The sequence below is a fragment of the Lepidochelys olivacea genome (assembly GCF_965140295.1).
Source record: "Lepidochelys olivacea isolate rLepOli2 genome assembly, chromosome: 10".
Classification (NCBI taxonomy): domain Eukaryota; kingdom Metazoa; phylum Chordata; order Testudines; family Cheloniidae; genus Lepidochelys; species Lepidochelys olivacea.
The window spans coordinates 83,062,852-83,090,597 of NC_140420.1; the positions used below are offsets into that span (position 1 = coordinate 83,062,852).

Here is a 27,746-nt window from a genome sequence, read left to right on the forward strand (position 1 = left end):
GAAGGGTGTGAGAGAATTAATATCTTTCACTGTCATCTTAATCTTGAGAGGAGATTTTCAAGCTAGTGTTTAAATAATGTTATCTTATTTAAAAATGAAGATAGACCTAAAGACTCCCACTGGAAACATCTATAGCAAGAGGGAAATCTGCTTGCTTCCGAAAAAAATGTAAGGGATAGCCATTCAAAAGCTTTCAAATAACTGGCTGCAATGTGAAGTAGGTAGCACGGTCAGAGATTAAATGATTTTAAAAATCCATCAGAGAATGCATAAAGCAGATTACTGGTAAATCAGTGAAAACAGCTTCCAAATAAGGTCTGAGGAGCAAGTGTTGTAGATTAGCTGATACTCATAGTACGGTTAACAGATATAACACCTGCTGCTTGGAGGATGCTTAGCCAGATAAAACCACAACATTTTTTGACCCAACTTCCAGTGTCTCTTTAGGAATGACTGAAATGCAAGAGGTGTTTCAGTTCAGGTTGGAAATGTATTAGAAGAATTGAAGAAATGTTTTCACAATACTTGCGTATACTCCCTGTTCTGAGTCACTTTTGTAAAATCTCCAAAGTTCTAAGAGAAAACGATCATTTATTGCATTTAGTCACAAGACTCACTTTGCACTTCTTCTGAAGAACTTTCTGCACTCCCTCCTGTACTTGTTTCCTTCATGGACCTGGCCTGAACAGATTATGGAAATGAATCTGAAGCTAATATTTGGGGCTAGATATTGGTACAGAGCCTTTCACCTCCAGGTCACCAGTTCCAAGCCAGCCATTTTGGCAGTGCTCAGAAGGGAACACGCAAAGTCTGTTCAGTTTCCCGCCAGAAGCGAGGTAGCAATCTAACGGGACACGTGTCCACTTTACAAGCTGCTCTCACAGCTGACACTTTCGTTAGCTGTATCGTCAGTAGTCCAGGATTGACTGGAGACAAACTGAACCGCTCAGTTTTGGAGGTGGAAAAGTTGGTAATCCCAGTATGTGCCTTGGCAACACACACACACACACAAAATCTTTTCCAGTCAAAATGAAGACTAATATTCTCTTTCCCATAGACTATTTTGCCAATAAGCCACAAGGTACTGTTACAGTAAGATAAAATACTTTATTGATATGTAATACAAGAGAAAAAAATACATAAAACTTCCCCCAGTAAGGAAAAATTCAATACTAAAATAGCCCAGTATTAGTATTATCAAAACAATCAAATTTCTTTCCAACCAGAGCTTCAAGTAATGTGATTAGAAAAGATTTTCTAAAAACTAAAGTATACTTGGTGAACTCACACATCTCATGGGACTCCTCTAGGAAACTGAAGGAAAACAAGAATGATCAGTTGTCACACTACAGCTAAATATATTAAACATGCATTTTCACAAGAGTTTGTTTTAGAAGTGCCTGCGTCAACATCCTCTTTTCCATATTTGGAGGTTGCCATTTCAGTGATACAGCAGGAAGCCCACACTCAAGGGCAGAGAGGCTAAACTCTGTTGGAAAACAGGAACCTTAAAAGCTGCCAGGTACAGTTTGGGGGTTTGTATTTTAAACCCAGTTAACATAACTGTAGTTAGATCAAGCACTTACAGAATTTACTGTACAACCCTGAAAGTCTACTTGCAGGAAAATATAGAGGCTGAATTCTGTTCTGTTCCATCCTGCCCTGCATCAGTGCCAGGATGACAGCCTCCTATTTGCTAATTATGGGCAAATGCTTACTGACAAGTGTAACACTTGGTACGGAGCGTAGTACGGAGCTAGCAGGACTACTCTGGCAGCAAGGAGCATTATATCCAATAAGTAATACTTACAGGGTCAGGCTCTACTCTGTTTATTCTGAGACACTAAGAAAAACCAGTGACTTTTGTGGCTAGACTCTTGTTTTACTGCCATTTTCCTCGAAATAGTCCCAATTTTTGTATTTCCTTCCATAAAACTTGGCTGTAGATATTTCATTCTTTGGCAATATTGCACTTCCACTTAAAAAAATATGAAGCTCTGTTTTGTTTAACATGTGAATTCCAAATTAGATTTCTCTATGAATCTTACTATTTGCATCTTTCCCCATAAATAATCAAAAATTGATTATAGTACATAATTTACAGTGTTAATAAACCAGAAAAACCTCTTAAGCTTTTGCTGGAAATTGGTTGACCATCTGACACTTGAACTAGATAATGTACAACTTTATCAAGTGTGTTACTCAAACAATCTAGGTCCATTTTATGCATAATGAAATTTGAAAAAGTACATAAGAATAAAAATTGGACTATTGCATTTGAGACTGAATTGCTGTTCTACATTCATGATCTACTCCAGTCCTGCTGTTTCTTAGCCTATTGAAATCAGTGTTACAAAGCTTTAATGAAAAAATATATCTTGTAAAAAAGCATAAATGTTAGTGTCTGATGGAAAAAACTGATTTGTACCTCTAGTAAAATGCGAAGGCACTAAATCTTAAATTACTTAAATAAAAGAATGTAACCTGGCCAGCCAAGCTACAATGTATACCTTGACGCTATCCATCTTGTTCTGTAGTTGATCTACTGTCAATCTGCTGATCAACTTAATATGATCACAAAAAGCACACTTTTTAACCATTAAAAAAAAAAATCCAACAGTTACAGTATTTCAGCCACAGTCACTTCAGTTTAAGTTCACTGTCATTCACCCTTTGGAAATTAACAATAGGATCAATTTGGAGGTGTTGTATTTGAGTTTATTTATTTATTCTAAAATGGTCAATCAGACACTAGAAGAATGTAACTACTATGTCATCATTTTGACTGCCAGCTTATACACCAATTGTAAAATAAATTCTACACACTTTATAATCCACATATTTGAAACATCTAATATTAACTAAAACAATTGCCCTATTGTTCTATTTTACAAGGGGTAAATGACTTCAGCCTCCTAGTGTTTTTCATACTTGGAATAATTTTTTTGGGGGGTGCATTCTTTTTACAGTTACCACGCCACGAAAAAGAGAAAGGCCATGAAGGTTAATACAGCTGTAACCACAGCACTCCTACAGGATGCAACAGCCATGCTACAGAACCAGCACTAAGCATATTAACAAACAAGCCCCTGTCTCATGCGAATGATCTGGAGTAAGGCAGCTTGAACATCTTCATCCATGTGGCCCTGGAAGTGAGGACAGGATTTTTTAAAAACCACACTGCATTATTCATGACTAAAATTAAAACAAATACCCTCCCAAAATGAATGCATGGTCAATCACCATCTCATTGGTAAAACTGAATTTAATTAACCTTATTAATGACTTTGTGTCAGCAGAGTTAATTTCCAACTTTGCAGCACAGTGGCAAATTTCCTGTTTGAAATCACTGTTTTGATTTAGAGATGTTGCTGTTCATATCTTCTGGACTGCCTTGCAGCTTCCTGCAATTATCTACAGCACTCAGCTATGATGGTGACTAGTATAAGAGTCATATTTAGGATCTGAAATTGCACAGCTTCTCAGCTGAACCATGTTATTGTAACTTGCTGCAGCCAGTAATTATAGGGAAAATTTACTCGTCTTTGCATAAATTCATATTCCCTATTCAAAAGAAACAGGAGAGTTGAAAGTTCCCAACACTCATGCAACTCCTCCAGTGCACTATTTGGGATATGGACATGTATTGATAGCACCGTATTATCCCCCTTAAAGTGGGTCACCACTGTATGTTGTCTAGATGTTCATAAAAAGTGACAAGCAGATGAAGGCAAACACTAAATTTAACATGCTGCGGTGCTCTTTTCCTTCTCAGTTTCCTTCTGGAGCAATACCAGGCACCGCAAAAAGCCTTTTACAATAATTTAATGTGCATACAGGAAGCACTGACATTAGATATTACTCATTCACACACATTTACTTTGAAAGAGAATTTTCTAAAAAAAAAAAAAAAAAAAAAAAAGACCTAACATCGAAAACGAGTAACTTAATTTTTATAGACCCGCTAACATACCTGCACAGCACTAAGAAGATGTGTCCGATAAATTGAAATTACTTCTTGGTGCTGTCTATCAGCATCCTGTATGTAGAAGGGTGGGGGAATGTGGAGAGAAGAATGTCAATATTTTCAAGATCAATTCTTCGTATAATTACAGCTTTGCTTGTTTGACTTTGCTTATTTAAGTGTCGCATGACCTTAGAATTTCAAGGTTAGTTGTTTATAAAACCCTAACCGAAAAATGGAGCCTTTCAGCTTTAGTGTCAGCTTGAAGTGTTTTGCCTTGAAATAGGGCTTTCTCCACACCAGCCCAGGTGTTACCACCACCAACCTACTTGGACAAGAATAGAATTTGACTTCTGTTCAGAAGCCCCTGACTCAAGTCCCAATTTAAACTCACTTTATCACACTATGGGGGATGCTGCACACACTACCACGAATGTGACCCAATTCGATATAGATTTACACATACACCTCTACCCCGATATAATGCGGTCCGATATAACGCCGTAAAGCAGCGCTCCGGGGAGCGGGACTGCTTTACCTCGTTACAGCCGAATTCGAGTTACCGCAAGCGGCTCCTCTGCGCCCTCCCCCCACTACTTGCTGCGGCCCCCCTGCCCCAGCTCACCTCCGCCTCCTCCCACGAGCACGCCGCTGCTCCGCTTCTCCCCCCTCCCTCCCAGGCTTGCCGCGCCAAACAGCTGATTGGCGTGGCAAGCCGGCAAGGAAGGGGGGGAGAAGCGGAGTGGTGGCGGCATGCTCGGGGGAGGAGGCGGAGCGGAGGTGAGCTGGGGTGGGGAGCAGTTCCTCTCCCTACCCCGATATAACGCGGTGTCACCTTTAAGACGGTAAGATTTTTTGGTTCCCGAGAACTGCGTTATATGGGGCTAGAGGGTGTATGTGTAACTTTGCTCTCATGAGTAGTTTCACTGAAGTCAACAGTGCTACTACACACACGAACAAAGATACGTTTAGGGACATTTATACTAAAGCCCTAGCACTTACTACCACAAACTCCAGTGAGGCTATGTACAGAACTACTCACAACAGTAAGCAGCACACTGGAATAAGCGTTTGCAGGCTTGGACACAACAGGTGGGAGGACACCTCCCAGCACAGGTAACTCTGTGACAAGCAGTAACTCCGCCAGAATTAGTGTGCGAAAAGTATCAGTACACACAGGGGCTTGTGCTAACCACTTGAATACAATCCAGCCCATTTCTCCCGCTTGCGTACTGAGGCTGCTAGGCCAACCCACCACCTTTGCCATTGCAGCCCCACTGCTGTTTCTAGCAGATTAGCTCAAACAGAGCTAGCACAGGTCAGTGGTACCCAAACTGGAAAGCACCCTCCTAGTGTCTGACAACCCTGAGATTGTTAATCCCCTGGGACAGAGACTACCTTCCTTTGTGTTATACGGCACGGAATTCACTGCTGGCATGTGCAGTACACAATCTTACTGCAGCACCTGCACACAGGACTTATTCACTGATTTTGGATTAATACTGCAGGACGAGAACACTTCATTTGGACAGGTTTTTCCAAAAGACACTGCTACTTCTCCTCATGGGCACAGGAAAGCTGGGGCAAGTAGAAACCTCCAAAACTGTTCTATCGCAAAGAAATCACGTAACCACCACCATACTGGGTCAGACCAAAGGTCCATCTAGCCCAGTCTTCTGACAGTGGCCAGTGCCAGGTGCCCCAGAGGCAATGAACAGAACAGGTCATCATCAAGTGATCCACCCCCTGTCACCCATTCCCAGCTTCTGGCAAACAGAGGCTAGGGACACCATTCCTGCCCATCCTGGCTAATAGCCACTGATGGACCTATCCTCCATTAATTTATCCAGTTCTTTTTTAAACCCTGTTATAGTCTTGGCCTTCACAACATCCTCTGGCAAGGAGTTCCACAGGTTGACTCTGTGTTGTGTGAAGAAATACTTCCTTTTATTTGTTTGAAACCTGCTGCCCGTTAATTTCATTTGGTGACCCCTAGTTCTTGTGTTATGAGAAGGAGTAAATAACACTTCCTTATTTACTTTCTCCACACCTCTATAATTTTATAGACCTCTATCATATCCCCCCTTAGATGTCTTTTTTTCCAAGCTGAGAAGTCCCAGTCTTATTAATCTCTCCTCATATGGCAGCTGTTCCATACGCCTAATCATTTTTATTGATTTTTCTGAACCTTTTCCAATTCCAGTATATCCAGTATATCCTTTTTGAGATGGGGCGACCACATCTGCATGCAGTATTCAAGATGTGGGAGTGCCATGGATTTATGTAAAGGCAATATGATATTTTCTGTCTTATTATCCATCCCTTTCTTAATGATTCCCAACATTCTGTTTGCTTTTTTGCCACACATTGAGTGGATGTTTTCAGAGAACTATCCACAATGACTCTAAGATCTCTTTCTTGAGTGGTAACAGCTAATTTAGACCCCATCATTTTATATGCATAGTCAGGATTATGTTTTCCAATTTGCATTTATCAACATTGAATTTCAGCTGCCATTCTGTTGCCCAGTCACCCGGTTTTGAGAGATCCTTCTGTAGCTCTTCGCAGTCTGCCTGGGACTTAACTATATTGAGAAGTTTTGTATCATCTGCAAATTTTGCCACCTCACTGTTTACCCCTTTTTCCAGATCACGTTAAACAATGCCATTCTTTTCCTCAGAGGATCCTACCTTCCTGCCCATCCCATTTCCCCACTCCTAAACAACATATATTAAAACTTATTCCACCACTTCTGACAAAAATAGTAACATGCCTTATGACTGAGCTCTGGAGCAAAGTTCTACGTAAGTACTTACAGCCAGCTGCTGCTGCAGGGTTTTCACCTGGTGCTGGAGCATTTCAACTTGTTGGTTCTGTCTCTTTGAGGGAACCCCACAGGTGTATGTAAGCTGAGACAGGCCATTAAGAGCCTGCTTTAGTCGTTCTACATCATTAAGCAGCTCTGTTATCTGTAAGAGAAATACAAAGATTATAATGTTTCATTTTCTGAACATATTTATAAGAGAATATTAGTTTGCAAGATCAACTAAAGGTTAACAAGTATATGAGGACATCATTATATTGACCTCATCAATCTTGGTTTACTAGAAAAGTCTGTAAGAGAAAAAGAGAGATGCTTTGAAAATATATCAAATATTTTGCTCTCAGCTTCTTAGGATTCAGAAATCTGTAAGACATAGCCCATAGGTCAACCAGCCACTTATCTTCAGTGTGCAAATTAGCTAAGGCCCAGATTTCAAAGCAGGGCATCAGCCTTATCTTTTTTTGCAGGCGCAATGCCCACAAGTGAGACTGCCCTTAGGAAATTTGGCCATAAAGGTATCCAATTCTTCAGAGAAAGAGTACACACAGTACACATTTAACTACAGAATTAGCAGCTACTACTAGATGCGAAAACCTAGTTCTTTGGATGGTATAAAGTGCATATAACATTAATTCTGAAAGATACTGTAGGATAAAGTTATAATGCAGTGCTCCTTAATCCTAGTATAACAATAATGCGTCTTGTTTTAAAACTAAAATATCTTCATTAAATAGCATTAAGAAAACTGCAAGTCTTTTTCATCACATATTCATAATGCCTTAAATCTTCTCTTACATTGACTTCCCAATATCATTTGGTGTTAAACTGGCAAGCAACAGTGTCAAAATGACAAGGCAACACACAAAGGAAGCGGAGTATTACTTTTTTCAGATTATTTTAAAAAACAAAGTCTGCTAGTGGATGTAGTATTAATATTTTGAATTTGAATAATATGCATTTAAAACTTGAAAATTCTAGTAAAACAGAAATTTGAATAGTTCTGTGTTAGGGAGCAAAATTTTGGGGGAATTAAATAGCACTTTGCATAACAGCACACAAAACTGGTCCTCAGCTTTGAGAATTTGGACCAAATTCAGATGCCTACACTTAGGTGTGTAAGTGAGTGTGTTTAGGTTACTACATTTGCAAATTTGGCCCTTTGGATCTAAAGAGAGGCAGTTAGTACTGTTAAATATTGAACACTTTCTGCCTACCTTGTTATCTTTTGCTTCCACTTGCTTTGCAGATTCCTGTATTCTTTTTTGCAAGTCAGTAATTGTTGTCAAAGATTTATCACATCTCTCTTTCTGGTCCTTAATTTCTTGTTCAATGCTGAAGCTTCTTGACTGCAACAATTCCTTTTCATCTTTTGCAGAAAGCTCTTCCTTTTTGGCTTGCAAAGCCTTTTCACACATTTCCTCATATTTTCTATTCAAGCTGGCTAAGTTTCCAGCGATGCTAGTAACCTGGGTCTCTAAGGCACTTTTCATGGATTTATACTCTGACATATCAACTACTTCTTTGCTCTCCAGTTCAGTTAAAGCTCGTTTAGTATTTTGAATCTCAGACTGGAGTTTAGAGATTTCCTCACTTTTTGCTTGGTTTTCTTCCACTTCCTTTTTCAAGCTAGTTTTGACTGCTACAATTTCTTTTTCAAATGCTTCTTTCATCTGCGTGTGTTCTGCCAAAGATATTGAGGAGTTATGTAGACCTGCTAATTCCTGCTGCAGTTCTCTTACCTTTTCTAGTTCTCGGTCATAACATGCCTTTTTACTATTGAGGTCTTCTTTTAGTTCCTCTATTGTGCGGCCAAGCGTTCTCTTCAAGGCTTCAAACTGTTCCACTGGAACATAGTGACCCTGCATGCGAGTTTGCATAGCAAGGGCCTCAGAAATCTGTTTAGCACTCTCTTCTTGTAGCTTGTCTTTTTCATGTTTTATCTCTGTGTATTTTTGCAGTAATTCTCTCAATTGCTTATTCAGTTCTTCCATTTTGCTGGTGAACATTTTTTCCATTTCATGGGATTTCTCAGCAAGAATGTAATTTTGTTGCAAGTCGTTTTCCATAGACAAAAACCCGTCCTTTAACTTCTCATTTTCCTGTTTGTGTTTCTGCATCTCCTCCTCACATTCTCTGCATCTCTGTGTCTGGTCTAGCAACTGTTGTTTTAGTTCTTTCACCATGGCTTCAAAGTTTCTCTCTCTCTCTTCAAAGCAGGCAACAGAGGCATATTTTGACTTAATGCATTCTTGAATTGTGTCAAGTTCCTTCTTCTGAGCTTCAATTTCTGCATGTAACTGTAAGATTTCCTCTTGGCCTCTCTTGTATTTAGCCAGTGACTCAGTGTTGTTGTCCTGTAACTCTTGCATGCTTTTATTTAAGGTAGACACCTTACTCTCATGATCTTTTAAACTTACATACTCTGTTTGTATGTGGTTCTGTAGGAGTCTCAGTTTCTTTTTCAAAGTTCCATTCTCTTCGTTTACTCTCATAAATTCTCGCTTTAGATCTTCAGTTTTTTCCTTCAGAATTGACAACTCTCTATTAGTCTTTTCTAATGTGCTGTTCAAGACTGTTTTAATCTCCTCATGTGTTTTGGCAGGTATGTATTGATCATTCAGAGAGTCCTTCAGAGTTGTGTTTTCAGACACTAGTTTGGAGACTTTTGCCTGTTCAGCATCATATTTTAGATGAAGCTCAGCAAGCTGCCTTTTAAGTTCCACAACGTTGGATTTTAAGGCTGCCACTTCTTTTTCGTGCTTTTCTGGAGACATGTACACAGCCTGGAAGTGACTTACAGTCTCACTTAAACTGGTCTTTTCCATCAGCAGCTTCTCAGCTTCTGCTTTGTTTTCATTGTACTTTTGCGTTACTTCAGCAAGTTTTTTGGTCAGATCCACAATAGTCAGATCATTTGTTTTTTTCATTTCTTCATTCAGTTTTAAAGGCACATATTGGCTTTTAATCTCAGTTGTTAAAGTGTGTATTTGCTGCTTAAGCAGCTTGTTGTCCATGTGCACCCTTTCCACTTCCTTCTGCAATGTCTGATTCTTTGACAATTCAGAAATCGTTTTTTCCAGTTCTTCAGTTTTTTTCTCAAATCTGCCCCTCATTTGTTCATGTTCCTCTGGCCTCACATACTGAGAAAATTTAGCTTTCTGACTCTCAAATTCCCTCTTTAAGAGCCGAAGCTCTGCCTGCAGTTTTTCATACTCTCTTTCCATCTCTGCTAATTTCTTTGCTTTCTCATTCACTTCAGTTGATAATAAACTCTTCATATTTTCAAATTTCTCAACAGGTACAGAGAGGACTAACTTTGCTGCCATTTCTTTTAGCTGTCCTTGTACCTCCACGACATTTCTCCCACTCTTCTCTCGCTCCATCTCTAACTTACCAAGTTCCTTCTGCAACCTTTTGTTTTCCTCCAACAGCCTCCCCTCATCTCTCCTAAATTCCGCAACTAACAATTCATTTTGCTTGATTTGGTTCCTTAGCTTGCCTACTTCTGCAGAAGCTCCTTCATATTTTGCTTTCATGTCTTTCAACTGATCCTTTAGATCTTCTGTTAACTTATTGCTTCCTATAGCTGCTTCGTTAGTCAGGTGATCTTTCAGCGCAAGAAAGTGGGTTTGCATTTGCTTTACTTTGCCTTCTGAGTCAAACATTCTCTTCTGCACATCTTTTAAAGCATCCTCCAATTGCTTTATCTGTCCATCAGATTCCTCCTTGGTTCTTTCACACTCTGATGTCAAAGCTTTGCATTCAGCTACCTTATGAGACAGCTCTTTCTGAAGTTTTCTTATTTCTTCTTTTGCTGTGCCATAAGAGATTCTCATGTTGTCTAGCTCTCTCTTTAGAATTTCATTCTCGGAACTGGAGGATTGGCTAGATAGTGACAGTTCCAGTGGTCTCAGCACAGACTTGGTCTGCAGATTAGTTGGCAGAGAAATAAATACATGCTTAAAAAGAGAAATTTGTTCAATTTACTCTTCATATTTTTTCATACATTACTTCTTTAATTATGCTCATCTAAAACATATACGCTTTACCTCCATTGTATATTTCAGATTTACAAGCAGTTTATAATTTGTGAGCAGGAACAATTAATGCAGGTAATTTAGACCAGGAATCCAAAATATATTTTGGCTTATATAAGCAAAACTATCAGTATTACAGAGAAACTATGCAACTTTACTTGTAGCCATCATTCAAACATCTAGAAGTTGAATGATCTGAAGATGTTAAGAGTATAAAATAAATGTAAGTGTACTGAATGCATGCACATTTTTCATCATTTAGGAACTGAGCCCACTCTCAGAGTCAGTGAAAAAATCCCCACTGGGCTACACTATAAATTGAACTGGGCCCTAAAGGTGTAGTTTGTTTTCACTGGAATTCAACGGACAAATTATGCTAAACTTCAGGGGAATTTAAAGGAGAAAAGCTGTGGAGAAGGGTAACTGATTGTACTTTAATGTTATGAAATGGTCTGCTCCAGTGCTGTCAAAAACTAGGAAAAAAAAAATTCCCCGATTACAAATACTGTAGTGCAATCTCTATCATGAAAGCTGAACTTACAAATGTAGAATTATGTACAAAAAAACCCCCTGCATTCAAAAATAAAACCATGTAAAACTTTAGAGCCTACATATCCACTCAGTCCTACTTCTTGTTCAGCCAATTGCTCAGACAAACAAGTTTGTTTGCATTTGCAGGAGATAATGCTGCCCGTTTCTTCTATACAATGTCACCTGAAAGTGAGAACAGGCATTTGCATGGCACTGTTGTAGCCAGCATTGCAAGATATTTACATGCCAGATGCGCTGAAGATTCATATGTCCCTTCATACTTCAACCACCATTCCAGAGGACATGCGTCCATGCTGATGACGGGTTCTGCTTGATAACAATCCAAAACAGTACAGACCGACGCATGTTCATTTTCATCATCTGAGTCAGCTGCCACCTGCAGAGGGTTGATTTTCTTTTTTGGTGGTTTGGGTTCTGTAGTGTCCGCATTGGAGTGTTGCTCTTTTAAGACTTCTGAAAGCATGCTCCACACCTCGTCCCTCTCAGATTTTAGAAGGCACTTCAGATTCTTAAATCTTGGGTCCAGTGCTGTAGCTATCTTTAGAAATTTAACATTGGTATCTTCTTTGCATTTTGTCAGATTTGCAGCGGAAGTGTTCTTAAAATGAACAACATGTGTTGGGTCATCATCTGACACTGCTATAACATGAAATATATGGCAGAATGCGGGTAAAACAGAACAGGAGATATACAATTCTCCCCCAAGGAGTTCAGTCACAAATTTAATTAACACATTTTTTTTTTTTTAACAAGTGTCATCAGCATGGAAGCATGTCCTCTGGAACGATGGCCAGAGCATGAAGATGCATATGAATCTTTAGCGCATTTGGCATATAAATATCTTGTGGTGCCAGGTACAAGACTGCCATGTGAACGCCTGTTCTCACTTTCAGGTGACATTGTAATTAAGAAGTGGGCGGCATTATCTCCCGAAAACGCAAACAAACTTGTTTCTCTTAGTGATTGGCTGAACAAGACATCTCGTAGGACTGAGTGGTCTTGTAGGCTCTAACGCAGGGGTTGGGAACCTTTCAGAAGTGGTGTGCCGAGTCTTCATTTATTCACTTTAATTTAAGGTTTCGCGTGTCAGTAATACATTTTAAAGTTTTTAGAAGGTCTCTTTCTATAACTCTATAATATATAACTAAAGTATTGTTGTATGTAAAGTAAATAAGGTTTTTAAAATGTTTAAGAAGCTTCATTTAAAATTAAATTAAAATGCAGAGCCCCCCGGACCGGTGGCCAGGACCCAGGCAGTGAGAGTGCCACTGGAAATCAGCTCAGATGCCGCCTTTGGCGCATGTGCCCTAGGTTGCCTACCCCTGCTCTAACGTTTTACATTGTTTTGTTACTGAGTGCAGTTATGTAAGAAAAAAACCCTACATTTGTAAGTTGCACTTTCATGATAAAGAGATTGCACTACCATACATGCATGAGGTGAACTGAAAAATACTATTTCTTTTGTGTATCATTTTTACAGTGCAAATATTTGTAATAAAAAATATAAAATGAGCAGTATACACTTCGTATTTTGTGTTGTAATTGAAATTGATATATTTGAAAATGTAGAAAAACATCCAAAAATATTTAATATATTTCAATTGGTATTCTATTGTTTAACAGTGCAATTAATTGTGATTAATTTTTTAATCGTGATTAATTTTTTTTTTTTTTTTTTTTTAGTTAACTGCGATTAATCAACAGCCCTACTTCCTAACTGTCATGGTGGTTAAGCACTGGAATAAATTGCCTAGGGAGGTTGTGGAATCTCCATCATTGGAGATTTTTAAGAGCAGGTTAGACAAACACCTGTCAGGAATGGCTTAGGTAATACTTAGTCCTGCCATGAGTGCAGGGACTGGACTAGTTAAGCTCTCAAGATCCCCTCCAGTTCTATGACTGTTCGCTTGAGCCCAAATTACCAAACGATCCAGATTTGTCATCTTCGTTATTTACTACTCCCCCAATTTTTGTCTCCTCTGAAAACTTTCAGTTACGATTTTTTTCTTCCAGGTCACTGATAAATATGTTGAATAGTGTAGGGCCAAGAACTAAGCCCTGCGGGACCCCACTAGAAACACACCCACTCGATGATTCCTCATTTACAATTACATTGAGACCTATCAGTTAGCCAGGTTTTTATCATTTCAATGTGTGCCATGTTAATTTTATATCATTCTAGTTTTTAAATCAAAATTTCATGGGGTACCAAGTCAAACACTTTATAGAAGTCTAATTATACTACAAATCAGCACTATTACGTTAATCAACCACATTCGTAATCTCAAAGAAAAAAAAAAGATATCCAGTTAGACAGGATCTATTTTCCGTAACCACATATTACCACCCTCCTTCAATTCTTTATTCATTGAGTCCCATATCAACAACAGGGTCAAAGGCTATATTGGAACTGAGCCACAAATTAAACAGCTATGCCACACATTTCCTCTAGAGGGCACTAGAAGTTACAAAAACAGCTTAGTGAGATTAATATAGTGTTTATTATAGAATACATTTCTGTCTTACAACTGTACCTACTTCAAGCACTGTTTACATGCCCAGGAATACATATAGAAAGAGATACATCACAAATATCCACACACAATGTTAATATAGTCTTACCTGTGATTCTGTAGCAAATACTTGACCCTGTTTAACCAGCATATCTTCTTTCCCTAGATTACCATAGAATAAGGGATAAAATAAAAACCTCTTCTTTCAAATAGCCATAGGACACCTTACTTCAATGAGTAGCCCCCTCTGACTTGCATACAGGTTCATGACAGACCAAATAATGATTTATTTTGTTTTACTACATAGATATTAATGCTGTGCTCATTCAGATTAGTTGGTAATCAAACTTGAAAATTAAAAGTATACCCAAATCAAAAGAGGGGTGGTTTGTGAGCTCAAAAGCTTAAGAATACACACTACAAAGCACTTGTAAATATGGATAGATAAGCTTGCACCAAAGCCTTTCAATCATTCGTATAGAAACTCACATTTAAGAAATATTCTACCAGCCATTCATACATAATATTAACTTATAAAACTAACACTGGACTTTTAAAAAAAATCTCTTTAAATTGGGCCAACAAATCTCTTTTTAAAGATAATTAACATCATTGATAAGAGCTCAGATTCTACAGCAACAAACACCAATATAGATTCTGAACAAAAAACTTGACTAAATCAAGAACCTAAGTGATCTTATATGTTGTTCTCAATCTTTGTATATTTACAACATAACTATTCAAGTTGTCTTTTATCAACTATTCTATTTTTTATTTAAATTGGTTTAGCAAAATTCACCCCCTATTATTACAGAATATGCATGCCCGTCCCTGTCAACTAGTCAGAGGATTAATGTTAGCTCACCCTTTGCTGGGGGGTTAAATGAGATCTGGATACCTATTCAGGACAGGAACATCTACCCTCAAAGAATAAATCTGAGTGTACAGAAGTGAGACCTATAGGTTAAACCCAGTTACTATTAAGATTAGCATGAGACTAGAAAGAAAAACAGAAATAAAGGGCAACGGTTTCACTTGAATTTTTTGAGATTGCATAATGCATTTAAAGAGAGAGAAATTCTAAAAATAAAATTAAACACTGTTACCAAAATCACTTCCAGAGCCCAGATAGTCACGCTGAAATGAAAAAACAGATTGCAGCAATTGAGATAAAAATAAAATATTCATTTTGTTCTAATTTTACATACAGAATGAGATGCTAATACAGGTACCTAATTTTCAGTTACAGTTTCAGTGGCATAAGATGTCTTTCAGGACAATTATATTTTTGTTTTTAATGATATAACTGGTATTATTGCCACAATATTTATGAAAAAATACATATTTATTGTTTGAGTTGAACTACAACATACCTCATAGTGTTTAAGTTTAGATTTCAGAGCTTCAATACTTCTTAAACTTTCTTCCTGCTGTTTTTCCTTGGCTGTTAAGAGTCTTCTCAGCTCATCTTTCTGAAGAACAAGAGATGGTTCTGTTTGAGATCAGCTATTCAGCACTATATCCAGACCCGTAAGCATTTAGAACACTTATTAAAATCCCGAGTTAAAGTTTCAGGGGCTCTCCCATTAGAGGTTAGCGGTCAGAATCCCTTGCTTTCCAATGCCATAGATTTCTGACACGAACATCTGTACATTTAATAATCAAGTGAACATGTAAACGATGGCAAAGACAAAACATGGATAACATGGCTGCATGCACCAGAAGTCTGCTGTGTTAATGAGAGTCACTACTTTAGTATTGAAAGAGCTATAAAATGAGCAATCTAATTCAAAGATGCATTGGTGTGCTTTACACAACATCCTTGTGACAAGATCTATGGTGGTGATGCCAGGAATCTATGTAACTCGTACAAAGCAACACTAAATTTAAATAATTTTGGCTCTCATTAATCAAAAGCTATTGCCTTCACTGTACACAAGTGGAAAATATGGGAAAGAATTCATGCGGTCAAAAATACAGCTGTGCGACTTTTGTATGGAAAGGTGAACGTGTAGCATTTTAGTTTTGAAGTGGCAATGGTTAAAGCTGCTGTGTAAATGACGTAATAAAAGTCATAAGATGAACAAAGGGAATTATTTTACTCAAGCTAAAAGTTAATACTCAAATTTAAGGTGGAGAGGTGAAAAATGAGTTTTCCTACCTCACTTTCAAGATCATCTGCAACCATTTGCTCCTAGAAGGCAACCAAAAATCCCACGCCCCCCACCCCCACAAAATCATTTCAGTTATATGTTAACAGGGTTTTGTGTGTATTTGATAAAACAATCACTATATTTTAGTCCAGAATGATACCTGCTGCCAACATGTCTTTCCCTTTCATTTTCCACGTTCCTCTAATTTTTGGCAGGGAAGCACCTGCAATCTGCCATATTCCAAATAAAAAAAAGCAGGAATTACATAATGTTGAAGTCTTAAAATGCATGCTAATATGGCAGATTGTGCTTCCAAATTATTGAGGTATGCATCCTTTCTTGAGTTATTTAACACATTTTTTAGAACATAAGAACGGCTATACTGGGTCAGACCAAAGGTCCATCAAGCCCAGTATCCTGTCCTCTTGACAGTGGCCAATGGCAGGTGCCCAAAAGGGAATGAACAGACAGGTAATCATCAAGTGATCCATGCCCTGTCACCCAATCCCAGCTTCTGGCAAACAGAGGCTAAGGACAGCATTCCTGCCCATCCTGGCTAATAATCATTGATGGACCTATCCTCCATGAATCTATCTAGCTCCCTTCTGAACTCCACAACACCCTCTGGCAAGGAGTTCCAGAGGCTGACAGTGCATTATGTGAAAAAATACTTTCTTGTGTTTGTTTTAAACCTGCTACCTATTAATTTCATTTGTTCTTGTATTAGGAGAAGGAGTAAATAACACTTCCTTATTCACTTTCTCCACATCTCATGATTTTATAGACCTCTATCATGTCCCACCTTAGTCGCCTCTTTTCCATGCTGAAAAGTCCCAGTCTTATTAATCTCTCCTCATATGGAAGCCGTTCCATACCCCTAATCATTTTTGTTGCCCTTTTCTGAACCTTTTCCAATTCCAATTTGATGATTTTGGATGAAAATGAATGCTAGACATGTTTCTCTTGGTGCTGCTGCTCAAAGTAGTTAAAGGTTCACTTTGTTGTAATCATGACCATCAGGTATGAACATACCAATGGATGCTTATAACACACTGGAACTGAGTTATGCATACACATGTACACGCTTGATTTTTTGATTACTGCTGTTTAACTGATTACTGCTATTTAAGTTTAAAAAGTACTTGTGAAGGAAGTGCAGGGGCAAAACATGGCTTCCAGTAAACAAGGGGTTAACTCCAGCTTTATTTTCCTCTTCCATTCTACAAGCTCTCAGAGGGCTGTAAAGGCAGAGGGGGGATACACAATGCCTCTGGATGAGAGCTGTGAGAGCCCCAGGTTGGGAATCTTGGTTTCAATTTCTGCTGATTGAAGCTTTGCTCCGGCTGAACTTTCCTGTTAATTACTACAGTTTCATGTCTGCTGAGTCACCCCCAGGAGCTCTCAGTACTAAAGCATCAAAGCAATGCCCTAGAAGCAATCCACTTATAGTTAATGGATAATCACATTTGGGTTTTTCCCAGCTGTTTTTAAATACAGAATAACAGATACTATTAAAGGCAGAATATCTGCTTTTAGCCATGCATCTGAGATTAGAATTTGTTCTTAAATCTGTAACATGAACCACCACATGCTCTACAGTCTCGATTGTGATGTAAGGCTGTCGCTCATATTTGAGTATCAATAGAACTACTTCTAAAGCAACGTTTCATCACATTCTAGAAATGACCACAGTATCAAAAGGTCATCTGCCTATGGATATACCGTATTGCAGCAAAAAGCCACGTAACAGTGAGTCAACAAAAACAGCTCACAGGGAAGCAATAAAAATGTTACAGAGCTTGGTTATCTGTATTTTCCCACCACCCACCCATACAGGAGTCAAAGCCACCCATTAAACTGAGAAAGTAAAATGATTAATGAAGAATCCTTCAGGAAGTGAGAGTGACAGCTTTCCCACATGCATTCCTTTCAAAACAAGCATTGGTTATTCATCAAAGAACATCATATTAAAGTTCAAAGCAGGATTTTTTTTTAAATTTTTTTTTAAGTTAAATTAAGTAATTCCGTTTCCCACAGATGACTCTTATAAGAGCAGAGAGGCTGTTGATTTCCTGGTGGAACATTTGATTTGAGAAAACGAGCAACTCAGCAATAAATCCCTGGCTCCTTTTTTAATGTTCAGTTCATTGTGAATTGTTGAAATTTCCATTTCAAGACTTTAGACAAAGCCATTCTGATGTACTATCCCAATTTCAAAAGAATGGCTTTGTTATTCAAGTTAGACAATTGTTAGTTTTTAAACAGGATTATACAAAAACTATTTTTACCTCGTTCAGTTGTAGCTCTAATACACTGACTCTGTTTAGAAGTATTCTCTGTTCCTGTTGAATCTCTTTCAATCGGTCTTTCAAATCTTCATTTTCTGCTTCCAGTTCCTGAAACAAAGAAAATGTAGGCGTTTTAACTAGTAATGATAATGGTCCTTCAGAACACCAATGCTTGTTTAACAAAATTCACAACATATCTGCAGCCTCTCTTTAAATCATTATACCTAGTAAACTTATCTAAAGCGCCTTCAGATTCTCCACCACTAAATTCTTGTCCTTGGATGGATGTAATACACACACAGTTTTTAATATAATCTTTCCCTGTCCATACTCCAGTGCTGACAGCATTTCAAGAGCTACTTTTATCTCCTGGCTCTCAACATATAAAAAACAAATTGTGTTGAAAAAAAAAAAAAAGTAGCCTGAAACCCAGCCACTGTGTTTAAAGATGTAATCTAAAAGACACTTCATCGGCATGAGGCATCATGATAGCCTTTTAACATGCTGCATGCCTGAAGTGCATCGGATGTAACCTTAATCACATCTATTAAGCCAGAACAAATGCATTCACTGTCTTTTTTAAATAAAGTGCAATATTTCCAATTAGCATAGTACCCTTTATCAGAATGAGATACATACATGCTTCTTAAACTAAAATACATTATTGGCCATTTTAATTTTTTCCCACTATTAAAAGACTATTTTATAAATATATATAAAAAAAACCCCAATGACCTATTTAAACAGACAAAAGCTAAAAGTTCAGAGTTAAGCTACCATTACAGTAACTTCTCATAATGCACATAGTAAGGTACTTTAATAGTACAGTTGCTACAATAAGATATGCAGGATTCTCAGTTTCAGGACCTATGATGTCAAGTCATTCTGTTGTATACTAAAATATTTCATAATGGCAGCCTCAGTTTTAAATTGGCTAGTTTCCCCAGTTTAAAAAATTAGCCCCTCAATGTTATTTCACTTTTTAAAAATACTTTACTGGCATACTAATAAGCTGAGGAAGGAAATGCCATAGATTATTCTAGCAATTATAGCAAGCAAATTCATTTTCTAGTAAGACACCTACTAATATATTTTATTTTATATTTTCCTTAATTCAGTGAAATGCTTAAAAGGTTGAAATAAAAGTTAGCTTCTTATTACACCATCATTTATCAACATTTGAGTGCTCTTTACAGAATCTACCTATTTTAACTAATAAAAGCCTCTGCAGAACATATTCTAAAATAGACACTACATACAACAGGGGTGGCCAACCTGAGCCTGAGAAGGAGCCAGAATTTACCAATGTACATTGCCAAAGAGCCACAGTAATATGTCAGCAGCATAGGCGCCGACTTCTGCTGGCACCGGTGCGTGCTTGACCACCCTCTGTCCCCGGCCCTGCCTCTTTCCCACCTCCTCCCCTGAACGTGCCGCTTTCCCGCTCCTCCCCGCTCCCTCCCGGAGCTTGTTATGCTGAGAAACAGCTGTTTTACGGCGCAAAACGCTGAGGAGAAGCGGAGATGTGGCGCGCTCAGGGGAGGGGAGCTTGGCTGCCGGTGGGTTCAGAGCACCCACCAATTTTTCCCCATGGGTGCAGCACCCGTGGAGTTTGTACCTATGGTCAGCAGCCCCACCATCAGCCCCCTTCCCCGCCCCCCTCCCCCCCGCTTCCAGCGCCTCCCACCCACCAGGAGCCCTGCTGATCAGCTGTTCCATGGTGTGCAGGAGGCTCTGGGGGGAGGAGCGAGGGCACAGCAGGCTCAGGGGAGGCGGTGGGAAGGGGTGGAGTGGGGGCAGGGCCTGTGGCAGAGCCAGGGGTTGAGCAGGGAGCCCCCCCCGGCACATTGGAAAGTTGGCGCCTGTAGCTCCGGCCCCAGAGTCGGTGCCTGCACAAGGAGCCGCATAGTAACTTCTGAAGAGCCGCACGTGGCTCCGGAGCCCCAGGTTGGCCACCCCTGACATACAACATAGGGCACAAAAGGGAGAACTAGCTTAAAAATGTCCTGCTCATAGTTATCAGGTGGAATTAGTAAGAGTGTGTCTCATAAATCATGAGGAAACATTAGGAAAATTTTGTAAGGCCTATTTCTTGCTTTTCCATTTACATTTTCTCTACAGTGTACAAGACTCAATCATAAACCAGTAATTCCCTCACTGTCGCCTCAATCCTGAAAGGTAGTAGACACCTTCATCTCTCACTCTAGAGGAGGTACTCAGCACCTGAGAGAATCAGCATCTACACAAAGAGAAATGTTTAATAGCTCAACCTTAGGCTGTTTGAATTGATTAGCATGCATTTTAAGTGGAAGACTTTTTTATTGCGTTTTAGTCAGATGAAACACTGCAGAGATTTTATCCCTTTTTAAAAGATGGCTAACAAATCGCACACTTGCAACATTGCATGTCAGTAACGTTGAGAGCTGAAATATTGCATTCCTCTTATGGGAATAGACGATGTGCTTTATAACCAAACCCCAATCTTTAATCAGACTTGTTGATTATCAAATAAAATATACAAAGCACAAACCCCTTCCTGCTCTTTTTATTCTGATTTACCTGCATGCTTAGCGGTTCCCTCTGATACTGCTTGAAGTTCACTTCTTGTGCATACAGCGGATTCCGTTTCTGTGACACATTAGTAACCTGTTATTGCAGCATTAAAACATAAAATCATAAATTTAAGCAAACTAAAGTCACACTCTTTCTGGATACAGCATGTAAGCCCAGTGTTTTCCAACTGAGATCAGCATGATACTTCATTATATATCCCACGGGGGTAGTGTTGCTACTAGTTCACGCTTACTCTGCTCTGTTATATTTCACAGAGGATAAAAATCAGATAAATTGTTGTAGTCTTATTTCTAATCCCCAAACTAATACGGATATCATTTAAATATCAAGGCCCAGGTTGTCATCTACAACCAACAAGCACTGAATGCAGATGAAGAGGGGTGTCACTTCCGCACCAGTGCCTATGTTTAATGACAGCTGCTTTGAGCCTACTCTAAACCATGCTAGCAGTCGAAGATCACCCTGCCACGCCACATGCCCTTCACCGCAGGCACACTTATGTTCCTTAGTGGCCTAGACAAAAATGAGCCGCTCTTGTGGTTTTACTCCGCTGAGGCATTCCCCTGTGCTAGGGCGTCTTCCATGAGCTCTCTAACGGATTTAAGAGGTCTGAGAATCAGAGCTAAGTTTCAAAATAACCACATACAAATTAAGAGAATCAGAACTTGCTCCCAAAGATAAGCAGTATAATGATTTTCCGTTCTATGGACCAGGCAATTTTAGCAAATAAAAGTCAGGCCCCTGGCCAACATGAAGTGCTACTGAGGAAATATTTTTAAAATGTGAGGATACCCGTGAGCGTGCCCGGCCCTGTTTCACATACTAGTCATCTCTGCTTCTGGACCGACGGGCAGCAAGCGGAGGAAATATACAATAGCAGTTTTTAAAAAAAGCTTTAGAAAAGAGTAATTTAACTAATGAATCACTTTCACTTGCCTTGCCCACTGGATGGGATTTAAATCAGTGTTACTGTTTACGGCACATTAATAAAAGTTAGAAACCCCAAGAGCACCTGGGAGTCACATTCTGTATAAGCATTTCAGCATTCGCCACAGAGGATCATTTAGATGGAACAAAAACTTAGAGAAAATATTACTGAGGATGGATTTAGAATAGAACTTCGATTCACACAGTGTCTTTCACACAAGCAAAGTCATGAGGTTTGTGACAGTGCAGTAATGGTGTATAAACAGCCACCACTGTGCTCACCAGTAGCTCATATGCAGCTCTGGACAACAGAAAAAGTTTATTGACAAAGAATGTTGGCCAGAACAACAGGGACATCCCTATTCATTCTGAGAAGTACTGTATCATAATACAGTGTTCTTTCTAGGCAGTCATCAGACATGGGCAAAGAGGACAGGGGGCCAACATCTTGCCAGAGTGGAATCTTTACAAGAATACAACATGCAGTGTCAGTAATGCATATGAACGTATGAGCTTCCTCAGTGACAGACATTTAGTGAGACATTTAGCATAGAACAAATAAAGCCTGACCTTTTGTTCAGGCTGTCCTTTCTTCATAAGCTCCCTTGCTAAAAAGCAACAAAAGTTAGGTTTTTAATTTTTTATATATACTTAATTTAAGTTAGACATTGATGTAACAGTGATATTAGAGGAAATATCTAATTACCAATTGGCATTTCTGATTTGTTAACAAAGAATAATCACAAATCCAAATAGTTTTACTATTAGTAAGACAATGTTTCTCATTATCATTGATAATGCTATACCAATTTCAGGAGCTGTCTAAACAAGTAGTCCTATTTAAAATGCATCATTTCCATTTTTGATTATTTTCCAAACGTATAACATTTTTACATCATATACAATATTAGGTTTTGTAACAGCATAACATTACAATGGAGCAGGGGTAGGCAACCTATTGCCCGCGTGCCGAAGGCAGCCCACGAGCTGATTTTCAGGGTCCTGGCCACCGGTCCGGAGGGCTCTGCATTGTAATTTAATTTTAAACAAAACTTCTTAAACATTTTTAAAACTGTATTTACTTTAGTTTAGTTATATATTATAGACTTATAGAAAGAGACCTTCTAAAAATGTTTAAACTTATGACTGGCAGGCAAAACCTTAAATTAGAATGAATAAATGAAGACTCGGCACACCACTTCTGAAAGGCTGCCGACCCCTGCAATGGAGTATCCCAGGATTAGATAAAATTTAAATGTTCCCATTCTGAATAGAAGTGACAATCTGTCCTCCAACGTTAGCGTGCCGTATACTGTGACAATATCACATCCTTATATTGAATAAACTTATTTCCAAAAAGACATTGTCCACAAAATTATTATTCAGATAGTATTAATATAAGCATTGTAATGTTTTAAAAAAATTTCTTCCCAGTCAAGAGCCAACACTCCCTGTAAGAGGAATAATAAGCATGAAAACAAAGAACCCAGAAGGAAAGAAAGAGAAATTTCTCCCAAATATAGGAATGCTTCTCATACCTTTGCTGGAATCCTCAATGGCAGTCTTTATTAGGGCCAAAATGTCAATATTGTCACCAATTCTGGCATAGTAAGAACAGTCATGACCAAGGGCATCAACCAAACTAACATCTGCACCATTTTTGAGCAGAACTTCAACCGCATCCTTGCAGCCATATTCACAGCCTAACATTAGAGCAGTCCTGGGGGCAGGGAGAAAGACCACACACACAGACACACATCAGACACGTAAGGAGACAATATTTGCAATGGACAGCTTACTTGAAGTAGTAATCACTACTTTTTTGTAAACTCAATTACAGAAGCCTGTGCTTAGAGAAAGAACCTTTCCTCAATGCATCTTCATGTAATTGGATTTTTCTATTTAACCAATATGTAAAGTATTATTTTAATAAAACTACTGAGCTAACATGCTTTCTTCACAGAGAAAATGACAGTAAACCCAAGTCTTATTTTCCTCAAAAGTCTCCTGATTTTCAAAACACAGGTTTATTATCCCATCCTTCATTTCAAGTTTTACTAAGAAGTTCAGCACACAAATTACAAATACTATAGAAAAAAAAAAGGTATCAGAAGAGTCACAAAATACCTCAGACCAAATTCTGAAGGTGCCTGGAAACATGTAATCCCACCCAAACAAGTGCGTATGCACCTTTCAAAGTATTGTTGCAAGCTCCCATATTCTAACCACGACAAGCCCCAGGCCCACGCCCTCAGCATAGTGTATTTATAATCCAAGAAGAAATATCTGGGGAAGAAGTGGCTGTGCATGAAGCTCAGTACAGATATGTAAACACACAAGGTAAAAATTACAAGAGGGCCTAAGTCACTTAGGAGCCTTAATGGGATTTGGGCGCTTTTAAAAATGTGACTTGGAGAGGAGCAGCAGACAGGCAACACAGTGCACCATGAAGGGCTATGTTGTGAAGATAAATTTTTTCACAAGTGCCTGAGTTCAGAGAAGAGGTAATCCCTTTCACTTGGGTCTTTCAGCTGTCAACTCTACTTCTCTCCAATTTACTATAAGCACCAGACTACATTCTCTACACAAGTCACCAGTCTTTCAGCTGCATAAGCCAGAAATACATACACTGAAAAACATGGAAATGATTGACTTTGTTTGTGGAAACAGGCATTTTGTGAATGCTCTCTCATTTATTTATATTACTTGAATTGGCTAATCAACATTTGAAGTCTTAATTTAGTATATGTTTCAGCTGTACAGTTTGACAAGTTTATTTTACAACTTGAAAGTCTGAAAGCTGAGAGACTTCTGTTGTTTAAGAATACAGATACATTGCCAACATATCCCAGTGGCATGTGTTACCTGTTTTGTTTGTCTCTGGCATTCACATCAGCTCCCCTGTCGATCAGAAGCTGACAGACTGTTGGACGACACATCTGAGTGGCCAGCACTAGGGGTGTCCTCCCATCCTGGAAAACAGGAAAAATTGGGAAAGGGCACATTCTCAAAGAGGAAAAAACAACAACACATAGCATTCCATTAGATTCTGAAGAGAAGGAAGGATAGCAATAACTAGTGACTTACTCCATCTTTGGCATTCACTGCGGCACCATGATCACACAGTAGCTGAATGCTAGAGGAACAGTCTGACATAGCTTTTGGGAACAAAGAAAAGAAAGAGTGGTTTAAGTGTCTGAGGAGAGCCTTCCATGGAGTCCCAAGTACGCCTAGGATTCCACTTTTAAGCCTTCATCTCCCAAGCTCCACTGTGCAGCCACCATTCCTCTAGCTCAGCAGTACCAGAAAGGACTCAAATTTGTTGCAGCCCTTTAATTAGCCACAGGAATTGCCGAGCAGCGAGAGGCATTCCCCCTATATACGCTCCTTACCGTGAGCTAAGCACTCCTTGAATGCTGCTCACAACCTACGGAGCAAGATACTGGGAATCAAACCCAAACAAGATGCTTGTATTTTATTCTGTGCAGGACAACACAGATACCTATAGAATATGAATTCAATAATTGACTATTTTTATCATAGTGCTGTGCTTTTGAATGGACTCTAAGGAAAGTGATAGCTATATTCTTCAGCACACACCACAGAATCAGACTATCAGGGTTGGAAGGGACCTCAGGAGGTCATCTACTCCAACCCCCTGCTCAAAGCAGGGCCAATCCCCAATTTTTGCCCCAGATCCCTAAATCCCTCAAGGATTGAACTCACAACCCTGGGTTTAGCAGGCCAATGCTCAAACCACTGAGCTACCCCTCCCGCCCCTCCACATCTAAAAGTTTACAGTGCAAGGAAAGTTCACCAGCAGGAACAAACATTCCTGTACTAAAATTCTAAACAACTGGCCTTAGCCTTATGCTGGAGGAGGCAACTTAACTGGAAAGTAGTGTCATTTGGGGCAGTATCTGTGCAAGGTCCCTCCAGAATACCGTAACCCAGCTTCCACCCTCTAATACACTGTTTCTCAGGAAAGTCAAATTCAGCACACAGACAGAGTGTCTTATGCTTTAGGATTCAGTGAACTCTGGTGCTATGCTCTTGAAAGCATGTGCAATTTGCAATGAACACACAATCACAGTCCAAAATGTTAAGGAGGGGCATAGAGTTTTAGAAGGATTTAGACTGATCGAGACTAAACTATATTTAAGCTACGTCTACACTACGCAGCTTTTAGCGACACACGGCTCTGCCCCTACAGCCGTGCTGCTAAAAGGCATCCAGCGTAGCTGCTGTTTGTCAGCAGAAGAGAGCTCTCCCGCGGACAAAAGACTTCCACCCACAATGAGTGGTGGTAGCACTGTCGGCAGGAGAGCGGTCCTGTCAACAAATCACTGTCCGCACCTGCGCTTTTCCTTGACAAAACTTACCTTGGGGGGGTTAACCCCTCTAAACGACAAAAGTTTTGTCGTTCACTTGCCATTGTAGACAAAGCCTTAGTCTATTAACATTGTACACCAGAGTTCAGAGCATCATCTTGTGCCATATTGTTAACATTTCAGTGAAAAACTCATTTGTTATATGCAGTTCTCCAACGTCTTTTGTTCTTGTAAACTGATTGATGACCTGTCAAAGGCACATTTTCCTCTGTGAGGACAAAGTCTATGACAATTCAAAGTTTTAAGAAGCAGCCATTTGGGTAAGAGTGGAAAACTTCATCTAAAAATAGGTCTTAAGCAGTAATCCAGTTCCTCGCACTGATCTAAAAATGAATAAAATTTTATCAAGCCCCCCCTCCTTCTGCCTCCACAGACACAGATACACTTTTAGCTTAGAAGCAGGAGATATTTCAACCAAAGAGTTTTTCTCAAAATTTTAGGCACCTGAAAACAGAATTCGGGTTTGAGTGCTTCTCAACACTACAGATATTAGCTGAGTGATAGAAGAAGAAAAATTATTCATATACATATTTTCTACCACAGGTTTAATAAGGTCAACTGAAGGGGAAAAAATAACCTATGCCAATTTCTTCTACAGTAGATACATTATGATAAATTATATTTCTTACTGAAAAGGATACTCTAAAGGAGAATCTCTTAAAACGAACAGAAATAAATAACTTCATGCAGCAGTTCCTAGAATGGCAAAAACACTGCTTACCAGCATCATGAAGAGCAGTTCTACCATGAAGATCCAGATTTTCAGTTGGACAATTGTACTGTTAAAAGAATAATTCTTATTTACTAGATATGTATCAAGATTTAATTCCAATATTTATAATGCACAAGTCACTCAGACTTACAAGTAAAAGAACTAGAAATCACTGAACTAGAAACATTTAAACTAGGGCTGTTGATTAATTGCCGTTAACTCACGCGATTAATTAAAAAAAATTAATTGTGATTATTCGCAGTTTTAATCGCACTGTTAAATAGTAGAATACAGTGTTCCCTCTAATTTTTTATGTCCATGTGCGGAATGAATTTTGTTAAGTGCACCAATATGGAGGCGACGTGTGACACATCACCTTCATACTGGTGCACATAAAATTCATGTGGTGGGGGTGGGGCAGAAGGGTTCAGAGTGGGGGGCTCAGGGTTGGGGCGCAGTGGGGAGTAAGGGCTTTGGGGTAGAGCTGCAGATGAGGGGTTTGGGATGTGAGGGGGGGCTCAGGGCTGGGGCAGAGGGTTAAGGTGTCGGGGGAGTGAGGGCTCTGGCTGGGTGTGCAGGCTCGAGGGTGGAGCTGGGGATGAGAGGTTCAGGGAGGGGGCTCAGGGCTGGGGCAGAGGGTTGGGTGCGGGGGGGAGGAGTGCTCCAGCTAGGGGTGAAGGCACCTGAAATGAGGGGCTCGGGAGGGGGCCCAGGGCTGAGGGTACAGAGGGTGCGAGCAAAGGGTTGGGGTATGGGGGGTGTGGGCTCTGGAGTGGGGTTGGAATGAGGGGTTCAGGGTGCAGGCTGCCCC

At 39.4% G+C, this 27,746-nt stretch overlaps 1 protein-coding gene across 3 annotated transcripts in view; it reads right to left on the reverse strand.

Moving 5' to 3' along the window:
- Positions 1 to 1,125: 1,125 nt before the first annotated feature.
- Positions 1,126 to 27,746, reverse strand: part of UACA (uveal autoantigen with coiled-coil domains and ankyrin repeats) — a 71,886-nt gene continuing 45,265 nt past the window's right edge. The window contains exons 5-19 of one of the 3 annotated variants that reach the window (XM_084640952.1): positions 26,945 to 27,002; positions 24,920 to 24,990; positions 24,698 to 24,804; positions 23,371 to 23,552; positions 22,403 to 22,440; positions 20,891 to 20,959; positions 18,332 to 18,439; positions 16,052 to 16,084; positions 15,264 to 15,362; positions 14,997 to 15,027; positions 14,000 to 14,052; positions 8,003 to 10,714; positions 6,781 to 6,933; positions 3,974 to 4,039; positions 1,126 to 3,146 (exon numbers count right to left, since the gene is read on the reverse strand). In XM_084640952.1, coding sequence (XP_084497078.1) covers positions 3,075 to 3,146; positions 3,974 to 4,039; positions 6,781 to 6,933; positions 8,003 to 10,714; positions 14,000 to 14,052; positions 14,997 to 15,027; positions 15,264 to 15,362; positions 16,052 to 16,084; positions 18,332 to 18,439; positions 20,891 to 20,959; positions 22,403 to 22,440; positions 23,371 to 23,552; positions 24,698 to 24,804; positions 24,920 to 24,990; positions 26,945 to 27,002 — 3,852 coding nt within the window. In that variant the 3' untranslated portion in view covers positions 1,126 to 3,074. Of the gene's footprint in view, positions 3,147 to 3,973; positions 4,040 to 6,780; positions 6,934 to 8,002; positions 10,715 to 13,999; positions 14,053 to 14,996; positions 15,028 to 15,263; positions 15,363 to 16,051; positions 16,085 to 18,331; positions 18,440 to 20,890; positions 20,978 to 22,402; positions 22,441 to 23,370; positions 23,553 to 24,697; positions 24,805 to 24,919; positions 24,991 to 26,944; positions 27,003 to 27,746 lie in introns of all 3 variants that reach the window. The other 2 variants (XM_084640951.1, XM_084640953.1) reach the window with 2 other exon arrangements.